Raw genomic sequence first — 12,400 nt, forward strand, 5'->3', positions numbered from 1 at the left:
AACAAAAGTAATATTCATGTCATCATTTTAAACTGGTAAAACAAAATCCAATCATTTGCTTTCAAATTGCGGTTCCATTTTCTGGAATTGCTCGCAACCTTGTCTTTGTTTTTACCAGCAGAGTGGAGCATCTTACTTTTTTTTATAATCATCCCGACATCTGAACTGTCACTACATGAAACACTCGTAGCAGTTTGGTATCATTATCCACACCTGGTTGGGCTGTTGCAGTGACAATAAAACAGGTAAGTGAGGTGCAAAAAAATTGCGCACACACTACCTTCAAAGCTACCTCCAAATTAACAGTAATACCACTTATTGTCCGCCGTAGTTGTTTCGGTGTCAGTTAGCAAACCTAGACAGAGATAAGGAAGTAAACCTACGAGTCGACGGCAGTTTTCAGGCTACAGTTGATGCCGGAGTACATTTTGATAGCCTCAGAGCTACGTACGGTGCCGTACACTGAAGCTATATACTTGATAAATTCGTTATAACGGCTTACTACCGTATGATAATAACACTTAGCATTGACGAAAAGCCGTTCACTTCGTCAACATGATGCTTGCAATGCAACGTCAGCGTACGTTAAAGTTCTGGTTACTCTTTTGCTGGCTGCCCGTTATATCTCATTTTACCTGCGAGGATACAGATTATAACATAAAATTGTGGTTCTATTTTATTTCTAAAGGTTGTTAACTGTGGAAAAGAGGCAGGGGGGTCGCTAAGATGATCAGGACTGGCGGTAAGTGTATCTCCTCTATGCTACACTGTATAAGGTAATGCTGCATTCACATGCACTTTGAGGATTCCAGTTTTGGAGTTGAAACGTCTTTTTTTTTCTTTTTTAAATTCCACTGTGTTCACGAGCTTGTTTTTTTGCGTGGACAACATTGAAAAAGCGGTGTTATTTTTTTTGGCACGGAAGTACGTTAGTTTACTCTATGTATAGGTGAAATTCTCCCGACGGAAGTATTTTTTCCAACAAGACTTGAATGCACAGTAGAGTTATTAAAGTATAAGGGAATGTGATAATTGTATATTCATGTTTAACGACGTTGGCACTCTATTAAATATCTGGAGTGTACTAAATGTTCGTAATTGGCAGCTTAACTTACACTCTTTTATTTTTCTTTGTCTTTGTTTTGTTTTTTTTAATCTGTTAACCCTGCAGCTATTCTAAAATTGGCAGCGCTCATCTTTGCATTCCTCCTTGCTGTCTTTCTGGCTTTTCAACTCCTGGAGATAAATGTGGATTTTTTTAAGCTGAGCAGTGCAATCTGTGAGTATCCATGCCTTACAAACTACAGCTACTGTTTCCCTGGGTAGAGATGGGAGTAGAAAGGAAACAGCTATCAATTAACTAATTTTTTGTAACTCTGATAGAATAATTCTTCCTTTTTGTTGAGGTCATTAGTAACGAAAATGACAATGATTACTTTCACTCATGTTTTTATGAAATTCTCTCTCAATATTTCTCTTTTTTGTATTCCAGCAAGAAATATACCGGTGAACGAAGGCTGTAAGTGTTCCTTAATTTTAATAATCTCATAATTTTGATTTGTTTTTCAAAAGCTGATCTGTTTCCATGCATGTTTCTCCCTTTTAAATCTCTCTAAACGATTGAATAAAAGACTGGTAATGATGTGCGAGTGCATTGTGCATCTAGCTAGCAAAAGTGTATGTTTACATTTGGATGTAGAGTATAGACACACTAAATGGACAAAATATTTGGCTGCCTGGCTATTACTCCAACAGGGAGTGTAATGACATTGTGTTCAAATGTTAATATGGAGTTGGCCCCCCCTTTTGCAGCTATAACAGCTTTATACATCTGTGGCAACGGGTCTGACTGAAACACCTATATTCAATAATTAACAGGTGTGGCCTTATACTTTTGTCCATATAGTGGACATCCATTTTGGTAGAGTTTAAAGGTACCTTTGCTATTTATTTTAAGTTGCTACCTCCTTACCTCTGTTAGTATTTGAAGGCATTACATGTTACCTGATGAGCTCTGCTTGGATACTTTCTTCATGTGTGAATGGAGGTTTTTTTTTTCTGTTCACAGCACAAAAGCCAGTCAGGTACAAATGTGGGCTGTCAAAAGCATGTCCAGGTGGACACTTCGCCTTCAAGATGGCGAGTGGAGCCGCCAGCGTGGTTGGGCCCAGAATCTGCCTGGAGGACAAACTGTAAGTGATATAAAATCTTAAATCTTTCAGTAACACAGAGGCAAATGTTTGCTCTAATGAGTGTTCCTTTTGTTGGGGTTAGGCTTATTTAAACATTAACTCTTTGACTTACAACCCTGCCTTGTTATGTCAACATAGACTCCGTGTTTTATTTAATCAGTCTTTACACATTAGAAGTCATCAGTGATTTTTTTCTGCTGGTTTTGTTTGGTCTTTTACATGTTTTACATGTTTCATTTGCTTTGTAAATGAGTGATAAGAGTTGTCTTATCTGAAGCCTGCATGTTGTTAAGATGTGAAAATGTTCACTTGGGTTCGTCTCTTATTGTCCCACCGTCGCATTTTTTATTTCAGAGTTATGAGCGGTGTGAAGAACAATGTGGGCAGAGGAATCAACATCGCCCTTGTTAATGGTAATGTTATCATATACCAAACTCCTGTGATATATGAAGATAGATAGATAAATAGATGGATTGATAGCTTTTATTGTCATTGTACAGGAATATGCAACGAAATTGTAGCAGCTTGGAGTGGTGTTACCACACATAAAAATAAATAAGATAAAGTTTTAAAAATCTTAAAAAAGGGAGTTAAAAGGCATATATCGTTTAGAAATTTAAAAGGTGCAAAAGGTGCAACAGTGCAAAGAGTCCACATTGCAACAGTCTATGTAATATAAATAACAATAGAAAAATGCTGCAGTATATTGCAAGCTGCCCGTAGTTCCAGTTTTTACTTCTATGACTATTTAGAAAATTCAAGCCTTGGTGTAACTAGTTGTTGACAAAGACTGATAAAAATATGACCTCAAGTAGAAAAAATATTTTAAAAATCAAAAAGAAATAATAATATAATAAAACTGTGTGATCTGACCCCACAGGAAGGACTGGAGATGTTCAAAAGACAGATTATTATGATATGTGGGCAGGAGGTGAGTACAATTTACAGTTATTTTTAACACTTGAGAAAGTAAAGTAAAGTCATACGTTATTAATCCCTGAAGGGAAATTCACAAATTCACAGAATATATGGTTTGTAGTAATTATTTGACATCTGGTGCAGATGTGGCTCCCTTCATTAAATTCCTGAAGGAAATCGAGGATGGCACAATCGTGATGATGGCTTCATTCGATGATCCCGCTACAAAGTATGAGCTGTAATGTTTTTTTATGACCTTTTCTGTTTTCATTTGATGATAAAAGTGAAGACTGTGAAGCTGATTGTGGATCCATACAATACTAAGCCCTCCTTGATCTGCAGACTCAATGATGAAGCCAGGAAACTGATTTCTGATCTTGGAAGCTCCATCGTGAATAATTTGGGCTTCCGGGACAATTGGATCTTTGTGGGAGGGAAAGGAATCAAGACCAAGAGTCCATTTGAACAGGTAACAACATTCACAAAAATCAAGGATTACATTCTCACCTTTTATTTTTTAATGAAGCATACCCAGTGATAATATAAGAGTAATCCCCTCCTGAAAAGAGATCATCGTTGCATTTCTCCATCAACAATTGTGAACAACATGCTCTCGTTTGCTCTGATAATACATTAAACAAGTAAATGCAAAATAAAATCAAAGGAAGAAAGAGTCACTAGTAAAATGATAAAGAGGTCATAGTTCAAAATCATGGAGTCAGGCTTCAACAAGTCATGGAAACAGCTTGCACCTAAACCTCCTCAGACCCTCCATGTACATATGACATTACACTTAGGCTGTCCTACAACATTGTGATAATTTCTGCTATCAGATCTTTTTAGACAATTTTCTAGAATGTCCATTGAAGTTCAAGTAATTTGCTTAAAATGTTTGGAGACTTGGCTATAAAATATTCAAGGGTTTCTCATTTACACAAGGGAATGTGTTTGGATTTTTCAAGAAAATTTTAAAGATATGTTTGTATATTTTAAAGAGTATATTTTCAAGAATGAAATTTTTATTTTCATGGAAACGTCCAGGGATTTTTTGAATGGTTGGGAGAATTTGCATGGGAATTTTAAGGCATTTTCATGGAAATTTGGAAAGTTTATACGTAATTATTCCTAATCTTATTGAGAATTTCAGGAAGGGTATCCTTTAAAATTTGTAAGAATTTTCATGGACATTTCAGGAAATGTGTTTGATATTTTTGGGAATTTGCTTTGAAATTTTAAGGTATTTACATGGAATTCAAAGAAAAAAATGGGAATTTTTTAATGATTTTTTGGGGGGAAATTTGTTCGGGATTTTTAAGGTAATTTCATAGAAATTTGGGAAATTTATGTTTTTTTCCCAAAATTTTATTGGGAATTTCAGGAGGGATGTCCTTTAAAATTTTGGGAAACTTTTAATGGAAAAATTTAGGTGAGATGTTGGGATGGTTGGGAGAATATGCATTGAAATTTTCAGGCCATTTCAATGTCAATTTAGGAAATATATTTGTAACTTTTGGAAATTAGATACATATTTTTGGGAGTGAATTTATTTTGAAATGTTGAGGAATTTTGTTTTAGGTTGGGAATCTTGGGGGACGTGTTCTTTGAAAATTTCAAAACAAATAATGGAAATTTCTGGGAATTTTCTTCCAATTTTGGTGGATGTTTTATACATTTTAGGCAATTTTTGATAGAAAAAATAAGGGGAATAAGCTTGAAAATTCTGTTTTGGGATTGTTTTATTGGAATGTGTAGGCTTTTTGTGGGGATATGACATTTTACATTCATGCTCAAAACATCAGATAAATACTGTACATTAAAGAAGTTCACAGCATCAGAATACATTACTATATAAAATTATATAACCAAAAAACTGCTTAGTGCTCAAAATTTCTTAGGGAAATATCCTCAAACCCTCCAGAACCACATTTGTCTTTTATAAGCTTCATGAGATCCACTCAGATCACCACCGGTGGGTCAAGGGGAGCTGCCAACATCACTGAGTGTGTCCATGATTCTCTTAGAGAAGATCTTCTCTGAAGTCACACAGAAGCCTTGAAAGACAGTGGATTTTACATAACAATGACAGTATCCTTGTCTTTGTACAACTCCTAACATTTACCTTAAGGGAGAAAAAGTCATTCTTCAATCAGCCATGAATCTTTACAAAGCAAAGGAGAAAATAACAGCCTGATGGCTTACAACAAAAGCTTCCTGTTCATACCCCAAGGAAGCTTTTACAGCTTCAGTAAGGTGTTTTTCAGCTTCCTTTACATCCAACTGGTTTGGTGAGTTCAAACAAAGACAAATAAGAAACAAGAGAAAATGCTGCCGTCTAAAGGTTATTGGAGATCTCATGTGTGATCTTGTGTCGGGTAGATCTGCTTTGTGCAATACTTGGAAGAGTGAAATGATATCAGAAAGGTTGTATTGTGTTTGGGTTTTAGCAGGCAATAGAAAAGCTGCAGGTGAAACATGACAGGGCGATTTATTTTGGTGGGAGGGATTTTTAGAGCACTGGGAAATGCACTCTAGGTGATGCCAAGGACCATCTTATATTTCTAATCGCACAGCTTCAATATTAAATTTTCTGCCCTTTAAATTTCAGTTTTGTTATTTTAATAGACAAGATCAAGGTGTGGTGCTTTGCCAACAAGAAGTTTGAGAAAGTCAAGAAAAAAATCCTGTCAGACACTCCTGGGTTTCTCGTCACAGCCCTCCTTCTCTGTCGCTTGTCCAACATCGACACGAGCAACAGAGAGGAAGAGAGAAGTGGAGAGAAAGGGTGAAAATGGTGCACAACTTTGCATGGCTTTTTCACAGGCTGAAAGGATATGCCGACAGGAAAGCATTGAAATACTTTGGTTTCTACTGGAACAGAATACAACATGTATCATCAGCAAATGTTGCTTTGTGTAAATAGATCCATTAACAAAATCATTTACACAGAGAATAAAAAGAAGTGGCTCTAATGATCCTTGTGGCACCCATATTTAATATCTTTACTTTGACATTTTATACATGAACATGTTGTTCCTTTCCATAAATATAACTCCTGAACCAGTTAAACGCTGTGCCCTGACACTGGGATGCAGCTCACCCAGAAGGATGTTAGCTAGGTTTTTGTGACTAATGTAGCCCTTAAAACTTTGCAAACTGTCGGTTTTATGTTCAGATCAATGGGACAACAGCAGTTTGGGAGTAAGCTATGTCATTTAAAGCTTCCTCTGCTGCAGTACAGACCATAAACCCTGCCTCCTCAGTGCAGGCTGGGACATAGGTCAAACTACAAAGTGAGAGTAAACAGGAAATAGATTTTGGCCAAGCCTGGATTCTGTTGTGATAGATGTTAGCCAGCTGATCCGGGCCCCATTATTCATTTAACTCAGCAGATTTGTTTTATAACCCCAATTCCAAAAAAGTTGGGACATTGTTTTAAATATTTATCCTTCAAACTGAATTTTTATTTATATTTTTATTTTCAATATGCACTCATTCTACATCTGATGCCTGCATTACATTCCAAAAAAGTTGGGACAGTAGCATCTTTACAGCTGTGTTACATCACATGTTCTTCTAACAAATCTCTGTAAGTGTCTGGAAGACTGAAGATGCTAACTGCTCTGAATTTATCTGAAATTTTCCTTTTCCAAATCAACACAAACTCCCTTAAATTTCAAAGCAATTCCCGAAAATATATGCGATGATTCTCAAACATTTTAATAGTATCCTGTTAAAAGTACTCCAATATTTCTTTGAATATTCCATAAAAGTTTCAGTGAAAATGTATCATAAAGCCCTAACATTCTAATGAAAATTCCCAAAATTCTGTGTAATCTACAGAAAAATTTCAAGGAAATTCCTAATTCTGAAAATGTATTTATAATTTCCCAAATTGTATAAATACATTCCCAAAAAATAGTTGAAAATGATGTAATTGCTGCAGCCAAACAAATTCCCTTGAATTCTCTTGAAAATTTCCAGTGACATTTCCTAAAATTCCCACTCAAATTTAGAAAGATACAATTTGACCAAATTTCCACAAAAATACCTAAAACTTTCAAAGCAATTCAATGTAAGTCTCTTGCAGTTTTTTAAATTTCATGGACACCCACCAGAATTTCCAATCAAATTCCCCAATATTACAAAAAAACCCACATTTCAATAAAATACCGAAGAATTTAAAAGTAAATTCTCTGAAATTCCTCTGAAAATTCTTAAAATTTCATTGTGCATCCCCTACAATTCCCAATCAAATGCCCCAAAATTTTCTGTTAAAATCCCACATTTCCTTGAAAATAGGAACTCCTTCAAGCAAATTCCATAAAATATCCTTGAAAATTCCAAAGAACATCCCTTTCAATTGCAGATCCCCCTTAAATACAAATAAAACTCTCACAAAAATGTTTGAGAATACCTACAATTTTCAAAGCAAATTCCCTAAAATTCTCTTGGAAATTCCTGAAAATTTCAAAGGACACTCCCCGAAATTCCCAATCAAATTTACAAAAATAAAAATAATTCCATATTCCATGAAAGTACCTAAAACATTTTTTTAGATTCCCTTAACTTTCTTTTAAAATTCTTGAAACAAGTTCAAAAAGTATTCCCAAAAATCCCCAACCCAATTCAAAAAATGCAAACAAATATCCTGAAACTCCATAAAAATTCCTTAAAACTTTCCAATCAACCAAAAATATGAGTGAATATCACAGATTTCTGTGAAATTTAATGTTCTAAGGCAAATTCCCCCAAACATCCAAACAAATTCTCCAAATTTCCATGAAAATGCGAAAAATTAAGCAGTTTTCTACCAAAACTTGTGATGAAACTTCCCTAAATGTACAGACATATCCCAAAATGTCCATAAAAATACTTAAACATTTCACCGTCTTTGCTCCCGACATTTTAAGCAAATTACTTTGATTTTAATTCTTGACGATTACAGTCAAAACTTTCATAGCAGAAGTTATTTCTATGTTGTAGGAATCCTAACATCTAATGTCCTCACATGTACATGTCTTAGGAGGCTAAAGGGAGTCATCTTGTTAATAAAGGTGTTGGATGACATGTATGTGACTAAAGTTGGACACTTGATGGTAAAACCACAGAGCAGGCTTTTTAGGACACCTGTTGTGGCCGCCCCCAGCCAAGTGGGAGTGGGAGCCACCTGAACCAGAGGTATGTTCTCACTGACATGAGAACAGCCCAACCCTGCCTGTTTCCATTCCTGTTTCTTTTTCCTGCGCTCCTAGAGACTCTAAGGGTTCAGATTAAATTTATAGAAAATCTTCTGTGTTCTTCTCCTCAGCACATAAAAAACAACGCAGATACCAACAAATTTGAGGGATGGCCCGAGGTGCTGGAGATGGAAGGCTGCGTGCCTCGGAGGCAGGACTAACCGGATCCTCGACGTTTTGCCTCAAACATCCAACATGCCCTCAACCTGCCCTCAAGAGACTCTCTAGTTTTTGTCACAGGCTGAGAAAGGTCATTTTTAAGCTCTGTGTCAAGCCTTTTATTCAAATTTACCTACAAGAACATTAGTCAAACAAAAGAGGAGCTGGCGTGAAGCCGTGGACTTTTCTCTCTTTGTTTGGCTTGACTTGTAGCTGGACTAAGTTGGTAGATAGCACTGATTATAAGGGAATCATCTTTGCATGCTGTCACACTTTCTACCTGTAAGGCCCACAGACGTAGCTGTGATAGCGTCGCATTATTGCACTGTTAACCATGGGAATGGATGTCAGAGAGATGATCTCCATCACCTGTTTCCTGCCTTAATCTCATTAACCTGTTCATGTTTAAGTCTTTGTGATTCGTTTTCTTCCTTTCAGAGCTGTTTGTTTTGAGAATTTTACTGTTAGCAGGGTTTGAATATGCATATTTTCATGATATTGTAACCAAAAGTACCAAATTCACTGTGAAATTTGTAAATACTTGTTTAGAGGGTCCCAATAAAGAAAGACCCTAATTTAATGAACATTGTAATAATAATAATATAATTTCTTAAAATAAATGATATTCTTTGTGATGTTTTAATGAATGAAGAGTTTTGTTACTTAAAGTGGAAAATTGCTCTTTTTTAAAATTTGTATAAAACAGCTGAGGAGGATGTTTGCATCCACTTTTAGAGGGGTTAGCTCTCTTTCACTGAAAACCTGCAGTACATGCTTGACTGGCGCTAAAATGCCAATATGCAAACATCATGCTTGGTTATATACTCGCCAGTTCTTGTGAAGCAGCTGTGACTTCCTTTGTTAACTTAAAGTGAGAGCTCAGGTCCTTCAAAAGCAGAAATGACTCAGCTTTATAGACGTTATTTGTAAGGTCGACAAAGCTACAAACACTCAAAATTATCACTTTGTGGTTGAGTTAATGAAAGTTAAAAAATGTCTAACCAGTATGCAAAAAAGTTGTTAAAGGGTGTAAAAATTTGGTTCTAGCCCAAAAAGCAGCGTTTTAAGATTGATTGTAGACCCATTCTGCTAGAAGGTGACCCAGCTGTGGGGAGCCTTCAGCTTGTGTTGATTTTGGCGACCCCCTGTCTCTGCTGATGCCCTGTACAGGTGCATCTGCTTTCTTGAGCTGCATGTTCACCTACAGCCTGGTTTATCCCGCTAACAGCTGCATTATTTGGACCTGAAAAATATCAAACTATCACTGGCCTCTCTCGCTCTTTTTTTAAAACCATTTTTGCCATTATTAACCCCTTTTCATCACGTTTTTCTGTCCATTTTTGACACTTAGAACACATTTTTGACACTTGCCTGTTTTTGCCTCATTTCAATCCCATTTCACCAGATTTTCCACTCATATTTCCCTATTAACCCATTTTCCCCACTCATTTCAACTTCTTTCCCCTTTTTCCCACATTCCACCATCTGTTATGCCCATTTTTGCCACTTTTAACACACTTCTGCTTCTTTTCAATTTTTGCAATGCTCTTTTTTCAGCTTCTTAATTCCGTCTCACCACCCTTTCTAAACATTTCTGCTACTATAAAACAATTTTGCCACTTTTAACCATATTTTACTATGTGTTATGACCATTTTTGCCACTTTCAACCCTTTTCTTTAATTTGTCAGTCCTTTTGACCACTTTGACACATTTTTGCCACTTTTAAACCCATCTATTAATCCCATTTCAACACCATTTCTGTCCATTATTGACACTTTTCTCTGGTGGCCCCTTGTTTTGCCTCTTTAAGCAAATGTATTCCACTTTTACAAAATTGTGTTAACCTCATTTCACTGCCCATTTTGCCACTTTCAACCTATTTTGATTCTGTCTTAAGAAAAAGGGCTGAAAAGAGTGGTGAATATTCAGGTAAAAAAAATGTTTATCACAGCTTAACTTCATAATGGACTAAGATTCTGCTGACCTCCATGGGTGCCCTCATTTAGCTGGGCCCCGGAGAACTCCCCCCTTTATACCGCCTGATTGGCGGCCCTGGTCGTGACCACCACATTGTGCATCCGTCTGTCCACATCGCTCCGCAACACTCCTCCCTAAAGCAGTGCAGTTTTTCTGCCAGTTTCCAGTCCAGGGCTGCAAGGTGGCCGCAGTCCAAAGGCCCAGCCCTTCTCTGTCATACTTTAAAAGCAATATTAAGGGATGCATGACTGCCAGCACAGTCATTTCTCTAGAGCAGGACAGCGGCAGGGGCGTTACATGCATGAGAAAATCAGCACCAAAGAATATGAGAGCTGCAACACGCTTCGACCTTGCCACCACAGGGTCACATGGTTCATGTAGCTCTCAGAGCTGTCAGTCTGAATGATTTTGAATGGGAGAGACAGCAGCAGCAAGACATTTACGTAAATATAAACTTTTAATTTGCAATGATTATTATTTTGACTACCACATACACTTTCATTTATCATATAAAATAACATTTCTTTAGTAATAGATGCCATGTTTAGTGATGGAGATACAGGATTATACAGTTTTTATTTAATTTGAGGGAAAGAGGATTGCATGCACAGTAGCAGCTTTATTTTCTGCTGCTAATAGCTAATAGCATTTTCAATGAATATAAATGCACAATGTGTATTAATTATGACACCGACCCACAGGCGTAGCATGAGGGGAAAGGGTGTTGATTAGTGGGAGTGGACCCTTGAGAAGCCTGGAATAAAAAGTTTTTTTTTTTTTTTTAAATGTGTCATTCGTTATTGAATCAAAGGTAGGGTCCTGTGTAATTTTCTTTCTGGGGGCCCCAGAATCCCTAGCTACACCCCTGCACGACTACATGTTTAGAAGCATTTTTTCGTGCAACTAGTGAAACATAACCTTGCAAAGCAGATGGATACACCCGTTTTCGTGTTTCTCACTGGTGAATCCATCTCGCAAAGCTCCCGCCTGAACTGTTTGGGCCCAGTTAGAAAGCGACAGGACCAATCAGCGTCGACAGGCAGTACTTTGAGGTGTGGCGGAGTCGTGACATAAGCATGCAGCAGCAAGAGGCCGGTGCAATTATGGCGGAAGAGCTTAGCGTGGATGCTGCTGAAGTGCCAGTTTTATCAGAACTTGATGTCATTTCTTCCTTAAAAAAAGAACAAAGAACAACAGTTGTTTTCTTTTCAAAAACGACAAAAGTCGTGTACTGACATTTCTGCAGTCGCCATGATTTGTGATATGCAGTTTATGGAGTTTACTTCTCCAGTAGGAGCGCAGCTCGCTGGCAGCTATGCTGATTGGCCCGTAACGATGTGACAGACAGAACGTTCATCCAATTAAGAGTTTTTTTCAAAGGCTCTGCCCTTTCCCAAATGCTTTGTATGAGAGGTTTTCCAGATGGATGTATGAAAAAATTCATCTGGCAGGTTAAGTGAGACAGGATTTAACAGGGAATATATTTATTGTTGCTGCTAATATACTAGGGGGAATTTTGGTAGATGTGAATTTGTAAGATGTTGAAATTACAGGTATGCCTACATGTGTAGTATTTTTTGTTGGGTGAGTTCTAGAAAGATGAGGTTGATTATTTTCCTGGGTTTGAATTTTAGAGGGAAAAAATAATTACCACTACGACATAGCATTCATATCTTTCTTGTGTGCCTGTGGTTATTATTTGTGCCATTTTGATGGAGGTGCAAACAAACTGCAGCACCTCCATTCACTTTGCAGCAAAGATCACACTGCTATGTCACATGTAACTCCGCAGGAACTGAGAGTCATTTGTGCTGAGTCAAACTCTTAATTTATTCCCTTTTTCTGCTCATTTTGATCTTTTATTCTGCTGCCATATTAAGCAGGACTGCAGCTGTTTTGATGCCCTGCTGTTTCTA

At 37.1% G+C, this 12,400-nt stretch overlaps 1 protein-coding gene across 2 annotated transcripts; it reads left to right on the plus strand.

The window, feature by feature from the left end:
• The first annotated feature begins 153 nt into the window (after positions 1 to 153).
• Positions 154 to 9,149, plus strand: fam3c (FAM3 metabolism regulating signaling molecule C). 2 transcript variants are annotated; one of them, XM_041780296.1, is made up of 10 exons: positions 154 to 245; positions 689 to 742; positions 1,172 to 1,279; positions 1,493 to 1,519; positions 2,069 to 2,192; positions 2,547 to 2,605; positions 3,073 to 3,123; positions 3,255 to 3,339; positions 3,453 to 3,579; positions 8,419 to 9,149. In XM_041780296.1, the coding sequence occupies exons 2-10, from the start codon at positions 727 to 729 to the stop codon at positions 8,506 to 8,508; spliced, it is 687 nt and encodes a 228-aa protein (XP_041636230.1). In that variant the 5' UTR covers positions 154 to 245; positions 689 to 726; the 3' UTR covers positions 8,509 to 9,149. The 2 variants fall into 2 exon arrangements, with proteins under 2 accessions (XP_041636230.1, XP_041636231.1); XM_041780297.1 differs by lacking the exon at positions 154 to 245 and adding an exon at positions 287 to 580.
• Positions 9,150 to 12,400: the final 3,251 nt, after the last annotated feature.

This window comes from Cheilinus undulatus, linkage group 23, assembly GCF_018320785.1.
Source record: "Cheilinus undulatus linkage group 23, ASM1832078v1, whole genome shotgun sequence".
In the NCBI taxonomy this organism is placed as follows: domain Eukaryota; kingdom Metazoa; phylum Chordata; class Actinopteri; order Labriformes; family Labridae; genus Cheilinus; species Cheilinus undulatus.

Bases quoted from the DNA above. Each gene is read 5' to 3' on its own strand.
- fam3c (XM_041780296.1), top strand. The intron at 3,124-3,254 runs GTGAGTACAATT...CATCTGGTGCAG, and splicing joins TTATGATATGTGGGCAGGAG to ATGTGGCTCCCTTCATTAAA. The intron at 3,580-8,418 runs GTAACAACATTC...TCTTCTCCTCAG, and splicing joins CCAAGAGTCCATTTGAACAG to CACATAAAAAACAACGCAGA.